A 20,550-nucleotide genomic window follows, 5' to 3' on the forward strand; every position below is an offset into this window, starting at 1 on the left:
AGCATCACTTTTGGGTAGGAGGAAGTGAGAATGGATATTTATTAAGCTCCCTGGTACACAGGAGGAAAGCCGGAGGCTTAGGAGTAAGGATGCTCATCCACAGCATGTGGCTGGTGAGTGGCGGGGAAGACCACACCACCGCTCTTCCCACCACGTCATACTGACATGGAGATGAAAATGTAACTCTTTTCTAAATTCCTACCATACCTAAAATCTCCAAACTTTAAAGTCAGCCCATGCCCTAAACATGAATTAGAAATGGCACTTGGGCTAAATTTCCCAGGAATTCAGAAAGCTCTGGCAACGGCTCCTTCAAGCACAACTAATTAAAAGTATTTTAAACAGAGGCGAATATTTCACTAAACAGACCTGGTTATTTTTGACATTTCTTTTCCATGAATAGTTCGAAGCACTGAGCAATCGCCCACTCTTTTCTTTATCCAAAGTTCATAGCCGATTTTACTGTACAGGATGAGCATCAGCATAAGAGGCAGGAGGAAGAGGATGACAAGGATGAAGGTGGTATAGATTTTCTGGTGTGCAGGGCTGGCCCACTCTTCCAGACAGCAGACATGTTCTTTTTCATATAAGAAGTCATACTTAACCTTTAACATAAGAACAATTCAATTAGAAGAACCAGAGTCAGCATCAAAAGAACAGAAAGCAGCCAAGTACTATTCTAATGCTGCATTTTTCAGATCCTTACATATTTACTGTGGGTACATATTGCAAATGAGATACATTTCTATTGTTCTTTTGCTGTGAAGTGTCATTTTTCTACTTCATTCCTTATGTTCTTAATGGTTTTATACTTTCTTTTCTATTTTAAACGGAATTGAGGTCAATAGCTGGTTTATTTACTTTTTTAATCTTTTAGCACTTTTTACCTGATAGTCATAATTCTTGAATTCTGTGAAAGAAAGCTATACTCTTTGACCAGAGTATGTATGTATACCGTCCAGATGAAGAACGTTGCTTTCCAGATGAAGAATACACGACAATAACCAAAGTATGTATGAGAAAAGTATTTTGTATTTGTATGCCAGCTAGTTTAATGTTACATTATTTTGCTTCCTCAATTGTTGAAGAGACAAATTTTGGCAAGGCATCAGATGTCTCTCAATTGATAGTACTGAAAGCTTGTCTTTTGTTACTGCTATTTCAGACTGGAATGATCAGGTTGCTTGCAAAGATTTTAGAAAGGTAACTGATAGCTTTAAGATTCTGAGATGAATAAGAAATTGGGATTCAAACTATTGTCAATCTACAAATATTCAGACTCAGCTATAAGCCTCTGAGGTAGATATTTTATGGAAAGGCAATGTCTCTTTATTAATACTATTTCTGACAGACTCATGAGTTCAAAATATTATTAATAACAATATTAATAATAATAGCGAATGCTAATAAGGGACAAACTAAGCAAAGCATATTCAAGAGTCATTTATCTGGATAATAAGAACAAAAGGGAATTTAGCAAAACTACTGCCATTTTATTCTCTTAAGAGCTTTCCAGATGAAGAATACCTAGGTCTTAGACATATTTCTGCCTTCATTCCTGCAAATTTTATCACCAATCTTTAGTCAGTTGAATTGGGGAAAAAGCTTCCTCGTATACTCATCAAAGGTAAGAAAATTCAAGCTCTGATTGAGGTGTTATTTACAAATAAATGAGGAATGAAAACACTTATTGGATAATAATTTCAAGATCCAAACTCCCTGGGAACCGGAAATAAAGTGAACCGGATATAAAGTGAAAGTGATTCCATGTAGGCAAAGCCCACAAAGGTCAACAGCCATGGGGTCAACACATTGGTATATCTTAAGACACAAAGCTACCCCAGCAGTCTCCAAATAGGTGCATGTTGCCCTGTGGAGACTTTCTCAGGGCACGGGCAGATGGCTTTAAAGGAGCCAATTTCAGATCTTTGTACAGTTCTCTAAAATTCCAGTGCTTCAGGGTGCCTTGGTGGCCCAGTCAGTTAAGTGGCCGTCTCTTGATTTCAGCTCAGGTCATGATCTCAGGGTCCTGGGATCGAGCCCTGTGTCAGGCTCTGTGCCCAGTGGGGAGTCTGCTTGGGATTCTCTCTCTCCCTCTGCCTCTGCCCCTTCACCCTGCTCATGCTCTCTCTCTAGCTCTAACTCTCTCTAAAATAAATAAAATCTTTAAAATTCCACTGCCTAGGAGAAGCCTGAGACTGAGTGTTGTGCTGGCTCTACGTTCCCAGTTCCTCGTTTCTAATCCCTCTTCTTCCCAGCTATGTAAGCCAGATCTCTTACCCAGCCCCAGTCTTACTAGGAGGCACTGAAAAAGGAGGTGGTTTGAATTACTGATGTCAGTGAAGCCACCATGATCAAGAAACCATAAATACATGACAGGGCTTTGTGCTTCTCCCTATATTAAACATATTTCTATTCAGGGTAAAGCTTGGCATTAGAAAAAAGGTCCTTTGACAGGTGTTGAGATGTCGTAAATTTACATTTTTCATACAGTGAAGGGGCAGAAGTGATGACAATTTTAATTTAACCACCTCATTGCTTCCATCCCCTGAAAATTGTCAAATACATCACTCCTGAGAGAGAGCCCAGTGAGAGCAAAGCAAAGAGAACTTCAGTGGATGGAAATGGTGAAGTCGGTGGTGCTTTGTTTCACCCAGGTGAGAAATTCAGGCTTTGTGCATGCTCACACACATTCTCTCTAGTAGAATTTTAAAAGTGAGAAGGAGGCCATGAGGATGCATATTAATACATTTATCTGGTATGAAAAACGAAATCACACTTCTTCCTGACAGAAAGCAAATCTGATTCGGCTGATTTGTCTGACACGGAGGACTGGCTTTGCCAATTACATATGCATTTTCTACAAACTAAATGAGTTACATATTTAAATTATATTTAGAGCATATGATAAAATAATTTTATTTGAAGAAATAGACAAATCCCCTTGTGGCTAGGGGCCAGGAATGGACCCCACAAAGGAGTGCTGGGTTAGGTCACTTATGAGAGGACTCCCTTGGTACAGGATTCCTGCTGGGGTAAGGACGGCCTTGGAGAAAAGAGCTGGCCACAAAAAGTTGTGTGTGGAAGCTAAAGGGTCTCGATGAGCAGCCTGCTGGAGAAGGGAATAGCAGTCGGAAGCCTCAGTGATGTTATCTTTGAAAAACCCACAAGCAAAGAGTGGAGCATGGGCAACAGTCGCGTGCAGAGGGCGTCACTACCAGAGTACAGCTGTCCCCTCCTCTCCTCACCCTTCTAACCAGCTCCCAAGGAGCCAGAGGCAGTCAATTGAATGGGAAGAGAGAAATGCACAGTAAGGAAGGGGAGGAGAGGGGGATCATGCCCCTTTTCCATATTGTAGGGTTCTAGACCTAAAAATAGCTTAAGCTGAGGGAAGGGGTTGTTTTGCATCGATTGAGAGTAGGGATTTATGCGATTGTGACACTGGCCTGGGCATTTAACCACAGACTTAACACTGCTGTTGTGACTGAAAGTGACCAGAGGAATGTTGCTCTCTGAATGGTTGGAAGAGTAACAGGGCCTGCTCAGGGCTTCATCCACGACATTGCATCAGAGTACTGGGAAGTCCTCAGATGACATTTCTGTAGGTAGCAAGGGACAGAATAAAATTACCTCCTGCTCTCACCTATGGAGTCTAGCTCATTCAATATACCGGTTACATAAAAAATCAAGTCATGTTTTCAATGTACCCTTGCCTGAGGGCTCATTTGTTATCCTTCCAATGGACATTACAAATCCAATAAAGTTTCACACTTGCTTCCGTCAATTTAAAAAGGTATAAAAAGAACACATGGTTTAAAAAATTATCTTAGTGTGTATGTGAACAACTCCCTACTGCCTTTGAAGACTACGTCTGGGCTAGATCACCTATGCAGGACATGTTGAAGCATGTATGCCCCACTGGGGAGACTGGGTCGCCAAAAACAGCACCGTGCTCCCTCCACTGTGAATCCCCATGCAATGCTGGGCCCATCCAATAGAGGTGTGAGGGAAAGAGAGAGGTCAGATAAGATGATCTTGCCACACATTCCAATTCAAATTTCAATTTGTCAATGTATGGGAGATAGATAAGAAAGGACTTGTGAAGGAGAATCAACTAATAAGCAGATAATTGATGATAATTTTTTAATGTGACTTAAAAATAAAAGAAAAGTCTAGAGCAACCACTGAACTCTTCAAATGTAACAAGACAAAGTAGAAAGTGACCCTGGTAAATTTTCTTTTAAGCATTAAAGGCTTAACAATATAAAATCAAGGGAGAGCTAGATAAACAGAGGGGAGAAAAAATCTTAAAACAAATTATTTTATTCCACTTGAAAAATTTTCAGTGAAATAATTGGGATCATACAAATTTGCAGGAAGAAATCAGATTATCATTGAGAGGGCTGGGAAACATTTCAATAATATGACTACCAATCCCAGTCCCAACCTACCTCAAGGCGTTGCACATGCCACATGGGTGATCCAACGATGACTGCCACCAGCCAAACCACACCTGCCAAAACATTAAAATCATCAGAACATGGCTCCATCAGTGAAGCAAAACACATGCATGCTTATGCATAAAGCACATGCGCTGATCATAAAGACTCCTTATATGCAATCATCTCTGCCCTCAAGCAGTGCAGGGCTCTACCTGTTCTCACGGCCACTCTTTCACCATCTTCAAAATTGCTGCTGGAATAGTCTTCCTGAAACATTTTTAAATGTTTAATTAAAACTCCTTAAAACAATAAACAATAAAACTCCTGAATAGTGTTTTGGTGACTATAAGATAAAACCCAAACCCTTAACATGGTTCCTGAGGTTCTCTCACTTGCCCCTCTCTCCTCTTACATTTCTGTCCTTGTTCTTTAAACCAGAGTCCTCTACTGAGGAACTTAAATAGTTGCTTTCAGTCCCTATATCCCAGAATGCATTGAGCTGTTCTGTGCCCCGACACTGTCACCCTGGACTGGCACCTTATTCCCACTATCTGTGAACTCATTTTCCAGGACTTGACTCAAATGTTACTTCCTCTAGGAAATCTTTGAAGGCCACCATCATTTCCAGATAGAACTGACTGCTAGTTCCCTGTTGTCTCCATGTGCCCTCTAGTCATTTGCTGCCCTTAGTCATTTCTTTTCAACATCCTCTAAGCTCATTAAGGGCAAAGACAATGCAATTTACTTTTTTTGTTTGTTTCCCCAAACAAGAGTCCAAGGAAAACTCCTGGCCCTCAGTAGATGTTGATCAAGCACCTGCTGTTTGGTTCTCAAACGGATGAATAACTTAAACATGATATAGATCACCATCTACGGTTTCTTCTTACAACTGAGTACCATTTATCTTGAGCCTCATAACATGAGGCTTTACAAAAACAAACACTTAAAACATCAGAAACCAGAGTGCTCTTTCCAAATTCCCCGTCCTCCATGTTTGGTGAGGGAATTGCTTTAATGATGTGTCCTTAGCCAGAAACAAAAGAGAATCTGAACAGACTAGAATGAGGCCAGAACCAAGAGACCCAACATCAATTCTGAGAGCAATTTCTTGGCTCAAATTCTTCCTGTTCTTTCTATATTGAGTAGCACCATTGAGAAAACAGTATATTGCCTTGGGTTTCAAGAAACTGAGACTCACTTAAACTGTCACTGGGGTTTATTATAAAGAAACACATGAACTGGCACTGCCTATAGAGAGTCATTATTATTCAAAGATTTAAGACAGTTCTGACTCACAAATCAATCTCTCTCCACATTGCCATACACATATATTCTATTCTAGTCCGATCAGTATCTCATATTATCTTATGTCCAATCACTTTTCCAATCTTTAGTAGAAATTCTGGAGGAATTGAGTCTAATTGGATTGACTTCATTGCCAGTCCTTCTGGGTTTACTGCCTGTTCAGGGATTGAAGGGCCAGGGTTAGATTTATATTACTGGTATAATCTGTGAACACTTGTGGGCAAGTGAGTCTGGCAGGTCATTGCTGGTGGTGGGCCTGGGGGCAAAGCAGTCTCAGCTAGGAGGTACTGGGTATGAAGACAAGGCTGGTTCCCAGTGTAACAGAGCTAGAGAGAAGATATCAGGCAACACTGCACGAAAGTCCCATGGGGAGATGAGACTTCTTGGTTTAAAATCCTTTCTGTCTCCCATGACTTTTTTGAGTAGAAATTGCCTTGACTTCCTATTATTGACTTTGCCTTCAGATCTTGAGACTCTCTACTTCTCTTTCCTTTTTTAATAACTTCCCTCCTCCATGTATTCCTTTTTTCACCCGCTTTCCACACCCACACATGCTCTTCAGATGTTTTGAAGGTGGAAAGATGTCAATTATTAAAAGCAATGAGGCCTTTGAATTCTTTGTAGGGAGGATATGCCGTACATTTGAAACTAACTAACTAAAACTGATGAATATTTTCCCTGTTGATTTATCTATTCATTTCAAACTATGTAAAATGAGTTTGGCATTGCAAAGACTTCAGGAGTTCTTTCTGTAATTCTACTCTCCCATGCTGGCTAAATTCTTATAGCAGAAATAAATGTTTACTCATTTCCTCTCAAGTGAGATAGTAGTAAAAATTGCTCTTTGGTTATCGCATTAGTTGTTCCCTCAATCTCTCATTGATGAACTATCATACATTCAAACCACTGGGAAGCACATTAAAATTTTAAATGCCTCAATGATAATGATCGAATAGAGAAATTCTTCTCTCTTACTATGCTAGGTTTTAGGACATTGCTTCAAGTTTGCCACTTATCAAGAGGTAGCTGCTCATCATGACTTGCTGACTCAGGAATGGTTACAGCAAACTGAGGATTCAGGAACGCCTGAAGCAAAATTATGAAGTGGATGGAATTTGTGTTCGTCAGGCACCTCTAGCACTCAGCACCCAGGGATCTCATGAGCCCTGTGGACTTCTGCTATTGCGGCCTCACCACTGGGGCCACCTCTGAGCAGCACCCCTATTCTTTACCTTTCTAAAAAGCACCTTTCCTTCCCCTATCAAAATCCACCTGTTCTAAGAAGGGCATTTTAGCTTAGATGCCTCTTACCTGAGGATGACCGTTTACTAATCTAATAAATGTTAATGTAGTAATGCCACTGAAAGGTTATCTTAAATTAGCTGGAACTAGTGCTTAAAAGTTAAGACTTAAACTGAAGAAGTAACTCTGAAATGAGAGATTTTAAGTGTGGGGATAGGCCTAAAGGAGAAAAGGAGTGAGGGTCAGGGTAAATGGGGAGAGGTCTAAAATCCTGAAGTTACACCCCGATGCCTACAAGCTAGACAAGAAGTTACTTGTCTGGTTCATCGATACGGTTCACTGTGAAGAAATTCTTTGTGTTCTGTAATAAAGAATGGCAATGCTGCCCCTGGTACATCCTCACCTAGCATGGTGAAGGCCCTTCTGTTGGTGTATTGCCACTTCATTTTAAAAGGATGCACAAGTCCCTGGTGCCTTTCCACAGCAATGCAGGTCATGGTGAGAATTTCTGTCATGATAGCAGTAGACTGGACAAATGGCAGCATCTTGCAAATGAAGGCACCTGCAACAAGGAAACAGGACAAGTTAAACATCAAGAGTAAAAGTTTTATCTGTGTCTCTGTAATTGTTGCAGTTAATTAATTCTGAGCCTCTGTTCAAAAGTTTTATGACTATAATTACATTATAGATTCAAAATAATTGAGAAAGGTTGGACTGGCTGATATTTTCTCTAAGTACCTAAATTATAGGTGATTACTTGTAAGAGGACAATGAAAAGGCAAGTAAGTATCTGGTTATTGATAATAGGCAGGAAAAAGAAAATCAATGTGAGTCTTGCTTAAGAAAGAGCAAAGGCAGTGTGAACTGGTCTCCTGGAGTCTCAACCACACAGTAATCTTTGATTATTTCTTCTTTTTTTGTTCTCTGTCAAATCATAACAAAGGAAGAATTCTCACCAAAGACTTGGCTCTCTTCTTTTTTTATTCTCCTTTGACTTTCTGTCCACAACCTTACATGTGGCTTACATCATTACACTCTTAACTGATTGCACTTTCTCCAATGCAAAGTCTCAAACTGGTGGCCCCTGGGCAAGATTTGGTCTGCACACATGCTTTGCATGATTTACACAATATTATTACAATATGTGAATACATTGTCAGCATTATGAAATGTTTACACTATCTGTCTTGCCCTTCCACCATTTATTTGTAACCCTGGTCTGGTGTTTCCACTCTCGAATCTATCCTGTTCATTGCTACCAAATTAATTATTCTGAATTATCAGTGAATCAGAAGCTCAAGGAATATGAAAAGTTGGAAGAGACCTCAGAAGTCATGGAGTCCAAGCTCTCACCAAAACCAAAAATCGTCTTTTCAGCTTCTCTCTCAGATGCTCTGCCAAGCTCTGCTTAAACACCTGCAGAGGAGTCTTGCTTGCCAGCATACTCCCATCTCAAGCTGATGCTTGGCTTTTTTTTTTTTTTTTCTTCTGCTTAGAATGCTCTTCCCCCAGAGAACTCCCTCCCACCCTTCACCAAAGACTTCGCTCAAATTCCTCCTCAATGAGGCTGACCTGCTCTGACAGCGTATCTGTAACTAAGGTCTGCCCCATTCCCCTTCCGCCTCCTCTCATCACTCTGGTCTTATTCTACTCTTTTCCCATAACTCTTTCACCTTCCAACAGACTACATAATTTACTGATTGGCTTCATTGCTCATTAAAAGTTTCCCCATACCTTCCAGAATGTAAACACCCAAGAGTGAGGATTCTTGTCTGTTTTCCTCACTGACACATTTCAAGCATTTAGAATGGCACAAGAAGGATCTCAACTGACATTCACTGAATTGAAGATAATGAGTAACCCAGGAGGCTTTTGACCTTTAGAAGTGCCCGCATTCAACTTTGGAAAGGCTCTCACTGGAGAAAGTGCTTTTTAATTGTTCCACCCACTTCTTCCAGTTTCGCTTTCTGCTTTCTGAGAGTTTCAGAACTAACCATCTTTTCCAAACATCAGCTCTTCTTATATTTGAAAGAAGCTTTCATGTCACTCCTAAGTCTTTTCCTTTCTGGTTGTCCCAGCTGTTCCTCATTTGACATGCTTTTCAGACCTTTCAATTCCTTGGACACCTTCCAAGGACTTCCTCTGGTTAGTAACTACACGATTCAGAAGGAAGGAAACCTACCATCCTCAAGATGTGGCCTGGCTAAAGCAGAAACTGCAAGACTATATTGCCTCCTAGGGTCTGAACACCCTCTTCTGTGACTATAACTAAAATTTACATCAGCCTTTGGTGCTAGAATTTTCACATGGTTGGTTTCTGTTGCACTTGAAATCAACTTGAAATAAACTGGATCTGTCCAATAGAAAATTATTGTTTTTATAGAAAATTTTTGTTAATCCAAGGTCTTGTGACTAAGGAAAAAAATGTATTTAGATATCACTCTAGATACCCCCTTTCCAGTCCTTTTTTGGAAGCTCCAAATTTCAACCCAAAAGCCAATCACATTCATTCTCATCCTCTGTTCCAGTTCCCCAAATCCCAACCCTGTTCAATGTTAAGGTCTTTCCTTATCTAGCAAGATAGTTTATATGCCAAGTGCAGAAATTTGCTTTCAATACTAATGTATTTCACTCTTTGAATACTGATCACACTGTGAAAGAATTAAATTACCTTAAATCCTGTTTTGGATGTGAGACTTGAATAAAGGAATATATGAATAAATTATTTATCTGAATATTTCTCCTTTTTTTGTTTTTGTTTTTAAATCTGATGAGAATTTCTTCTATTCTTTTAACCAAGTTGTTTATTAAAAAAAAAAAAAAATAGCTGGACAGGCTGAGGTTAAAGAAACACCAGAAGAAACTTTCCATGAAATGAAAACATGGACTCATTATCAACACAGTTTAGGTATAACTATCCAAGCAACTAATAATTATTATGGTAATGTTCACTGTAGTCTTATCTCATGGTAGTGTTATCCATCCTAAATACACTCATCTTTCTCATAATAGCATGAGAAATTGGTCAACTGATCCCCTGCTATCAGAATGGACACACTGTGATCCTGATTCACCTGATCTATTAGTTAGCCACTCAGCCTTGATTTTATCATTTGTAAGAAGGGATTAATAACACCCATCTGTCATAGGACCAAAGTGTGTGCTTTATAAAATCACATAAATACCCAGCACAGATGTGTTTCTTAATAAATGGAAGCTCTTTTATCATCAGACAACCTGGTTAAAAGAATTGAGGTAAATTTGGTACATTTAGAGCTAACAGATTTTTTGTGAATAGATTCTAAACTACCCATTAAAGAACATATAGTTTTATAACGTTTCCCAGATAAAGATACTGCAGCTCAAAAAATTCAAGCAATTTCCCCATGTCCACACAGCTGTTTATTGACAGATTAAGGCATGTGCCTAGGTCATCTGAATCCAATTCTTTTCACTATGTCACCTTCACTTAACTTAATACACCCATGCTATATGGCAGTTTTCTTGTCTCATAAATGTTTAATTATCTTATTTCATAGTCCACTTGAGAATTTTGTACTGTTGTAGTAGTTCTATAATCTGTCATCTTATCCTTTTAATGCATCCAGACAGCATTAGCCCAACTCATCCCTCTGATATTTCTTCAACCAATATTCTACGAAATTACTGACAGTGTTTTCTTCTTTTTTAAAAAAGAGTTTATTTATTGGGACGCCTGGGTGGCTCAGTCGGTTAAGCTTCTGCCTTCGGCTCAGGTCATGATCCCAGGGTCCTGGGATTGAGTCCCGCATCGGGCTCCCTGCTCCGTGGGGAGCCTGCTTCTCCCTCTGCCTCTGTCTCTCTCTCTGTCTCTCATGAATAAATAAATAAAATCTTTAAAAAAAAAAAAAAGTTTATTTATTTATTTATTTATTTGAGTGCGCAAGTGTGGGGAGGGGCAGAGGGAGAAGGAAAGAGAGAATCTCAAGCAGACTCCACGTGCTGAGCATGGAGCCTGATGCGGGGCTCAGGATCCCATGACCCTGAGATCATGATCTGAGCCTAAATCAAGAATTGGACACTTAACTGACTGAGCCACCCAGGTGCCCCCTGACAGTGTTATCTTGATTACATTGCCAAGTTTCTTCAATGTTATGGCATGGTATTTATCTAGGCTGAAGCTTTGAGTTCTTTAAAAAAATAAATAGATGCTCTTTTCCCATCTACTCACTTATATTAGATCTTTATTTTCATTCTAACCATTTTTGATATGCTCTTTTTAAATTTGGACATTATTTTCCAAGGTCTAGAAGACTAAAGCAAAATAGGCATTGAAGAGTTGTTGTTGTTGTTTTCTCTGTGTTTCATTAAATTTCCAACCCTCCCTTCCTTTTTCAGCTTCTTCTTCTGGTAATCTCTCTGATGAGAGAAGTCTGGCCCTTCCTAGGACCGGACACACACATATTCCCTGTGGGTGCTGCCTGTTGCTTGGGGAGATTCTCAACTCAGAGGCACAGAACTCTTGGGGTTGGTTGGGTTTGCATGATTGAAATAATGCTGCCTGAAATAAAAGAGGGTTGTTTGGTATGTAACAATCACTGTGACAGACATTCTTTGATTTATTTTTCATTTTTCATTTTTTCTTTCTTTTTATTAATTGAAATTTTTATGAGGTAATTATAGATTCACATGCAGTTGTAAGAAATAATACAGAGAGATCCCTTGTGTAGTTTTTCCAGTTTCCTCCAATGGTAACATTTTGCAAAATTATAGTAAAATATTATGACCAATATATGGACATTAATACAATCTGCTGATTATATTCAGATTTTCCAGTTTTACTTAAGTCCTTCCTGTGTGTGTGTGTGTGTGTGTGTGTTCTATATGATTTTATTACTTGTGTAGGTTTAGGTATCTGCCACCACATCAAGATACTAAACAGTTCCAACACCCAAGGGTCCCTCCTGCTGCCCTTTTATAACCACAACCAAGCCCCTCCTGCCTCTGCCCATCCCTGTCCCTAACCACTGGCAATCTTCCATTTGTCTTCTTCCATTTTTAATCTGTCTTCCATTTGTAAAATTTTCTAATTTCACAAATGTTACATAAATTAATACAATACATAACCTTTTGGGATTGTCCTTTTTTTCTTTCAGCACAATCCCCTGGACACTCATCCAAGTTTTTGCATGTATCAGTAGTTTATTCTTTTGTATGGCTTACCAATATTCCCCAGTTTGTTTAATCATTCATCCATTGAAAAACATCTGGGCTACTTCAGTTTTTTACTACTACAAATAAAGCAGTTATGAATATTTGTGTACAGGTTTTGGTACACACAAGTCTTCATTTTTCTGGGATAAATGCCCAAGAATGTAATTTACAGGTTGTATGGCAATTGCATGTTTACATTTATAAGAAACTGTCTAACAATTTTCCAGAGTGGCTGTATCATTTTACATTCCTATTGGCAAAGTATGAGTGACCCAGTTTCTTCATATTCTTTTTTTGTAAAGATTTATTTATTTATTTGAAAGAGCAAGAGAAAGAGAGAGAAAGGGAGTGCACAGGTGGGAGGTGCAGAGAGAGAGTCTAAAGCAGATTCTGTGTTGAGTGTGGAAGCTGACATAGGACTCAATCCCACAACCCTGAGACCACGACCTGAGCAGAAACCAAGAGTCAGACACTTAACCAAATGTGCACCCAGGCACCCCAGTTTATTCATATTCTTGTCAAAATTTAGATTTTTCATTTTTTAAATTTTAGTCATTCTGATAGCTGTAGAGTGATATCTTGCCTTTTTTTTTTTCATTTCCCTGATTTCTAATAATGCTGAACATGTTTTCATGTGTTTCTTTGCTGTCTGTATATTCTTTTAGATAAAATGTCCCTTCATATCTTTTGCTGTCTGTTTTCTAATTGAACTGTCTTTCCACAACTAAGGTTTAAGAGTGCTTTATATGATCTAGACACTAGTCCTTTGTCAGACAAAAGATATATGCTTTATAAGAATTTTCTCCCAGTCTAGCTTGTCTTTTCATCTCTTCACATGGGCTTTCACAGAGTAAGTGTTTAATTTTGATGAGGTGAGTTTATCAATTTTTCCTTTTATGCATTGTGCTTTTGGTGTCAGTTAAGAACTCTAAGAACTCTGTGTCCAATCGTGAAGATTTTCTCATTTTTTTTTCCTATAAGTTTTATAGTTTTGCATTTACTTTTAACTCTATGATCCATTTTGAGAGAATTTTTATATAAAGTGTGATATTTAAGGAGTTTTTGTGTGTTCTGTTTGTTTCTTTTGGCCTATCAATGTCAATTGCTTCATCAATAATTGTTGAACAGGAAAGTCCTTCCTCCATTGACATGCACCTTTACTGAAAGCAGTTGAGCATATTTGTGTAGATATATTTTTGAATTCTCTATTCTATGCTATTCATCTGTCTATCTCTGCCAATACCATAATGTCTTGATTACTTTATCTACATAGGAAGCTTTAATATCAGGTAAAGGATTCCTCCCACTGCATTCTTTTTTGTCAAGATTACTTTAACTTTCAGACCAGCAAAGCACACCTGGTTAAAGGTCCAAACACTCCCCACTATAAGGAATGAGGAACTCTGTAGAGGATGGACCAGTAGGAAAGAGCAGACAAAACACAATAGCAGAGTTCACACAGCATACACCAGCAACACTTCCTGAAGTCTCCTTTGTGGTTGTTGTTTTCTTTTTCTTTCTTCTTTTCTTTTTTGGACAAAATGACGAGAGAAATTCACCCCAAAAGGAAGAACTGGATGTGGTACTCATAGCAAGGGATTTAATCAATACAGATATAAGTAAGATGTCTGAAATAGAATTTAAAACAATGATTATAGAGATACTAGCTGGGCTTAAAAAAAGCAGAGAAGACACTAGAGAATCCCTTACTGTAGAGATATAAGAACTAAAATCTAGTCAGGCTGAAATTAAAAATGCTATAACCAAGATACAGTCCCAAGTGGAGGCCATAAAATGAGGATGAACTAAGCAGAAGAGCAAATCAGTGATAAAGCAGATAAAATGATGCAGATAAAATAAAATAATAAAGCTGAGAAGAATATGGAAAGAAAACTATTAGATCACAAAGGCATACTTAGGGAACTCAGCAATTCCATAAAGTAAAATAATATCCAAATTACAGGAATCCCAGAAGAAGAAGAGTGGGGAAAAAGGGCAGAAGCTTTATTTGAAAAAATTATAGCTGAGAACTTCCCTAATCTGGGGGAGGAAACAGGCATTCAAGTCCAAGAGGCACAGAGAACTCTCCTCAAAAATCAACCAAAAAAGGCAACTCTATTGGGACCCCTCTCACTCTTGGGAGCTTTTTCTGTATCTTCACTTAATAAACTTCTATCCCTTTACTCACACACAAAAAAATTAACAAAAATAGATCAACATAAGGACATATTATAGTGAAACTTGCAAATTACAAAGATAAAGAGAAAATCCTAAAAACAGCTAGAGACGAAAAGGTCCTTAACCTACAAGGGTAGACACATAAGGCTGGCAGCAGATCTGTCCACAGAGACCTGGCAGGCCAGAAAGGATTGGCATGATATATTCAACGTGCTAAATGGGAAAAATAAGCAGCCAAGAATGCTTTATCTAGTGAGGCTGTCATTCAGAATAGGAGAGATAAAGCATTTCCAAGACAAACAAAAACTAAAGGAATTCATGAACACTAAACCAGCTCTGCAAGAAATATTACAGGGGACACGTTGAGCATAAAGAGAGACCAAGAGTAATGAAGACCAGAGAGGAATGGAGACAATCTACAGGAACAGGGACTTTACAGGTAACACAATGGCACTAAATTCATATCTTTCAATAATTACTCTGCATGTAAATGGGCTCAATGTTCCAATCAAAAGACACAGAGTACCAGAATGGATTAAAAAAAAACAAAACAAAACAAGACCTATCAATATGCTGCTTACAAGAGACTCACTTTAGATCCAAAGACACCTCCAGATTGAAAATGAGGGGGTGGAGAACTATTTATCATGCCAATGGAAATCAAAAGAAAGCTGGAGTAGGCATCCTTATTTAGATAAACTAAATTTTAAACCAAGGACTGTAATAAGAGATGAAGGACACTATGTCATAATAAAGGGGTCTATCCAACAAGAAGATCTAACAGTTGTAAATATTTATGCCCCTAACTGGGAGCAGCCAAATATATAAATCAATAACAAACTTAAAGAAACTCATTGATAATAATACAGTAATAATAGGGGACTTTAACACCCCACTCACAGCCATGGACAGATCATCTAAGCAGAAGATCAACAAGGAAACAAGGGCTTTGGATGACACACTGGACCTTCACTTAACAGATATATTCAGAGCATTTCATCCTAAAGCAACAGAATACACATTCTTCCCAAGTGCACATGGAACATTCTCCAGAATAGTTCACATACTGGATCACAAAACAGACTCAACTGGTACAAAAAGATTGAGATCATACCGTGCATATTTTCAGACCACAATGCTATGAAACTTGAAATCAACCACAAGAAAAAACTTGGAAGAACCACAAATACATGGAGGTTAAAGAACATCCTACTAAAGAATGAATGGATCAGCCAGGAAATTAAAGAATAATTTAAAAAAATACACAGAAGCAAATGAAAATGAAATCATGACAGTTCAAAACCTTTGGGATACAACAAAGGTGGTCCCAAGAGAGAAGTAGATAGTAATACAGGCCTTCCTCAAGAAACAAGAAAAGTCTCAAATACACAACCTAACCTTACACCTAAAGGAGCTGGAAAAAGAACAGCAAATAAAGCCTAAATCCAGCAGGAGAAGGGAAATAATAATCAGAGCTTAAATCAATGATATAGAAATAATTAAAAACAAACAAACAAACAGTAGAACCAATCAATGAAACTAGGAGCTGGATCTTTGAAAGAATTAACAAGAATTGAAACTCCCTAGCCAGACTTATTAAATAGGAAAGAGAAAGGACCCAAATAAATAAAATAATGAATGAAAGAGGAGAGATCACAACCAACACCACAGAAATATGAACAATTATAAGAGAATATTATGAGCAATTATACGCCAACAAATTAGGCAATCTGGAAGAAATGGATGAATTCCTAGAAACATATAAACTATCAAAACTGAAACAAGAATCTGAACAGCCCCATAACCAGGAAATAAATTGAATCAGTAATCAAAAAATCTCCCAACAAACAAGAGTCCAGGGCTGGGTGGCCTCCCAGGGGAGGCCTACCAAACATTTAAAGAAGAATTAATACCTATTCTTCTGACACTGTTCCAAAAAATAGTAATGGAAGGAAAACTTCCAAACTCATTCAAGCCAGAATTACCTTGATCCCAAAACCAGACAAGCATCTTTAATACATCGAGTCTTCCAATCCACGAACATAGTATGTCTCTCCATTTACTTATGTATTCTCTGACTTCCTTTATTAGCATTTTGCAATTTTCAGCATATAGGGCCTGTATGCTTTGTTTCATGGTATACCTAAGTATTTCATTTTCTTTGGATTAATTATAAGTAGTATTGTATTTTTCATTTGTTTCTGAATGTTACTTGTTAATATGTAGAAATACCATTGAGTTTTGTGCACTGATCTTGTATACTGTGACCTTGCTGAATTCACTTATTATAGGAGTTTTTGGTAGAGTCCTTGGAATTTTCTATGCAGAAAATAATGTCATCTGAAAATAAAGATAGTATTATTTCTTCCTTTCCAAACTGTATGTCTTTTATTTCCTTTCTTTGCCTTTGTGCAGTGGCTTGAATTCTGAGAGCTATGTTACATAAGAGTGGTGAGAACAAACATCCTTGCTCTTAGAACAAAAGTATTCAGTCTTTTACCATTGAATATGGTGCTAGTTGTAGGTTTTTACATTTTACATTTTCTTTATCAAGTCGAGGAAGTTTCTATTTCTAACTTGCTGTGAATTTTATCATGAATGGTCCTGGATTTTGTAAAATGTTTTTTCCCTGCCAATTGCTATAATTATATGATTTTTCTTCTTTAGCTAATTACATTGATTAGCTATGGTAGATTACATTGATTATTTTAATAAATTTTGAGTCAATATTGAGTCAGTCTTATATACCTAGGATAAATCCCACTTGATCATCCTTTTTATATGTTGTTGGATTCTGTCTGCTAAAAACCAAGGTTTTTGTATCTAATTTCATGAAAGATAGTAGCCTACAGTTTTCCCTTTATTGTATTGTCTCTCTCTGGTTGATTTATCAGAGTAATAAAGGCCTCATAAAATGAATTAATAATTGCTCCCTCCACTTAAATTTTCTGGAAAAGTTTGTGTAAAGGTAGCATTAATTCTTTAAATGTTTCATAGAATTCTCCAGTGTAATTATCTGGACCTGGAGATTTCTTTTTGGGAGATTTTCAGGTGCAAAGTATTTTTTTGTCACTTTCGTTTTTAAAATGTCTTTTATTTTTTTTAAATTTTTTTTATTTTTTTATTTGAGAATGAGTGAGCAAGAGAGAGAGCACCAGTGGGGGGAAGGGAGGAGGAGGGGCAGAGGGAGAGGGACAGCAGACTCCCCACTGAGCAGGGAGCCCAACGTGGGGCTTGATCCTAGGACCCCAGTATCATGACCTGAGCTGAAGGCAGATGCTTAACTGACTGAGCCATCTGGGCACCCCAAAAAAATGTCTTTTAAATCACAGAATTATGAACATATGGTTTAAAATCAGAAGGGCTACAATGAAAAAGAATAGGTCTCTGCCCACCCTTGCTCACCTGCTGTCCTAGTCCCCAACACCTACTTGTTTTTAATTCTTCTACCAGGTAATTTCACATCTTGAAACAAAGTGCTTTAGATGCCTTTTCTTCATTTACTGATTTTACATGATATATATTGACTTTCTTCTAGGATAGATGGGCTTTTGGTTCACTTTTATCACCTCTTATTCCTTTCCCTACAGCTTTTAATTTTCTTGTAGTAATAACACTCTTCAATAACTCCTTTGGAAAGGTTTTGGGAGATTATTTCCTAAATTCTTGCATGTAGATTCCTCTATCTTAGACTCATACAGTAATATACTTAAAATCCTATTCACTGGCCTATCAACTTCCAACAGTTTATCTTGTTCCCCACTTTGCAAGATAATGATATTCCACCTCCTTTTCTTTCTCTCTTCTTCCTTCAAACTTCTGTCAGCTTGTCTTTACATTTACTTTATCAACCAGGATAGCTTTCCATTCTGTTTCATAGCCATATTAAGTCTTCTGCACTTGACCTACATTTTAATTATAAAAGATTAAAACTATAAACAGCATTTTCATTATTATGACTAAACACTATAATGACAAAGCCAACATGTATGCTCTAAATACATTTCTTTTTCTCTGATTTTATAATTATGATCCTTGTTAACTTACTTATTGCTCCAAAGTATGCCATATTTTAATCTGGGCCATAACTTTCTAGCAGAGCATTTTTGTTTATTTAATTTTTCCTGGAGTTTTTTATTGCATTTTTTTCTATTTGGAAGAAGAAACATGTATGTTCTTTCAACACATTCTAGTGGTTTATAGTGTGACCTCTGGAATTACTGCCTATGTTTAGATCCTGGATCTACCACTAGTTAACTGTGAGACCTAAAGGAAATTATCTTACTTCTCTGTGTCTTGGGTTTTCTTATCTTTAAAGTAGGTGATGATAATAGTACTTGTCCCATATAGCTGTTAGAAGATCAAATGAAATAATAAGTATAATGTGCTTACAACAGTGCTTAGCACTATGTGAAAGTGCATTCACAAATGTTAGCTACATTTATTGCTGTCATCATCACCATCATCAGCATCCTCATTACTCTATTATATCTCAACTTTTCACATAGCATATTTACTGCAAATCAATTACAAATGGTGTTGGGAAAACTAGACAGCAACATGCAAAAGAATGAAACCGGACCACTTTCTTACACCATACACAAAAATAAATTCAAAATGGATGAAAGATCTAAATGTGAGACAGGAAACCTTCAAAATCCTAGAGGAGAACACAGGCAGTAACCTTTCTGACATCAGCCATAGCAATTTCTTACTAGATATGTTTCCTAAGCCTAGGGAAACAAAAGCAAAAATGAACTATTGGGACTTCATCAATATTTGTTCTTTTAAGATTCTTCTAGAAGACTACTAACAAATTTTTTTAAGATTTATTCATTTATTTTCGAGAGAAAGAGAGCATGAGTGGGAGGGGCAGAGGGAGAGGGAGAGAGAATCTCAAGCAGACTCCATGGAGCTTGATGTAGGGCTCAAGCTCACGAACCTGAGATCACAAGCTGAGCCAAAACCAAGAGTCAGATGGTTAACTGACTGTGTCACCCAGGTGCCCCTACTGACTTCCAATTTTGATGACTGAAGTTTTTTAATTTTTTTTTTTTGAGACTGCTGTATAGCTATTATCTTAAAATTCATTCTCATTGGATTCCTTCTCCACTGTTTCTTTAATTTCATGGCTTCTTATTTCTTGTGTTTCATGTGAATATTTTCCAAGTAATTTCTTCAAAATAATGATTTTAAAGTAAGCTCCTTAAGCTCTTGCATATCCGAAAATGGCTATAATATGACTTTAAATTCAATATCATCTTCTTTTGGAATATTGAAGACCTTGCTTTATTGACTTTTAGCGTGAATGCATTTTTATTGTCCATCTGATTTTTTCTCCCTTACAAGTATCCTGCTTTACTATTGGGAAGCTTTTATTGATCTCTTTGTAATTGGAATTTTGTGTTCCAAATTCCAAAAATTGGAATTTTTGAAGCATGTGTCATTTTTTACTCTTTGTCTTTGGCCTTGTCTGCACCTTTAGAATTTCGAGACTTCTCTTTTATTTCTGTGCTTTTATTGTGTGGAATGCCTATTAATCAGATGTTGGAATTCCTGGATTGATATTCTTATGTTTACCACTTTTGTTTATATATATTTTTTGCCTTATAAATTCTCTTTGTCTATTTGCTCCACATTATGGAGATTCACTTGTCTTTGTCTTCTAGCTCTTATAATTTATATATTAATTCTACGGTCATATTTTCACTTTTAAGAGTTTTTTCTTATTCTCAAAAGTGTTTCTTTTCAGAGAAACTTCCTCATGATTTATGAAGTCAGTATCTCCTTAAATCCAGACATCTCCTACTCAACATTGGTAACTCCTTCGTGAAAAGGAGATATTCTGTGCGAAATGTGCACTGGTAGCCTATTTCCCATTATTTAAAAAGCCAAGTTAAATTTCCAACACATTTCAAGTGTAACTTGTAACTAAAACACAGTAAAACCATCATTTACTATATAAAATGTTTAAAATAATGCTCTTTACACAAAAACAGAATGGTTGTAATCAAATGGTATGTATGTATGCTGCTCTGTATCAGCATTTTCATGGTGCATCATAAATATTTCTTTTTCAACAAGGCATAGCAAATAGCAAACATTAATAAATATGTTAGAAAAATGAAGGTAAAATTTGCAACAACAGTGGGACAAAAACCTTGGTTGTTCTGTTATTCATGAAGAAAGG

The 20,550-nt window shown here is 37.4% G+C and overlaps 1 protein-coding gene across 3 annotated transcripts in view; it reads right to left on the reverse strand.

Moving 5' to 3' along the window:
- Positions 1-20,550, reverse strand: part of QRFPR (pyroglutamylated RFamide peptide receptor) — a 44,845-nt gene that overhangs the window by 2,323 nt on the left and 21,972 nt on the right. For all 3 annotated transcript variants that reach the window (XM_036099213.2, XM_078069192.1, XM_036099211.2), the window contains 3 exons: positions 7,393-7,551; positions 4,452-4,513; positions 370-605 (listed from right to left, as the gene is read on the reverse strand). In XM_036099213.2, the coding sequence (XP_035955106.1) occupies positions 370-605; positions 4,452-4,513; positions 7,393-7,551 (457 nt within the window). The remainder of the gene's footprint in view (positions 1-369; positions 606-4,451; positions 4,514-7,392; positions 7,552-20,550) is intronic.

Source organism: Halichoerus grypus, chromosome 3 (genome assembly GCF_964656455.1).
Source record: "Halichoerus grypus chromosome 3, mHalGry1.hap1.1, whole genome shotgun sequence".
NCBI lineage: Eukaryota > Metazoa > Chordata > Mammalia > Carnivora > Phocidae > Halichoerus > Halichoerus grypus.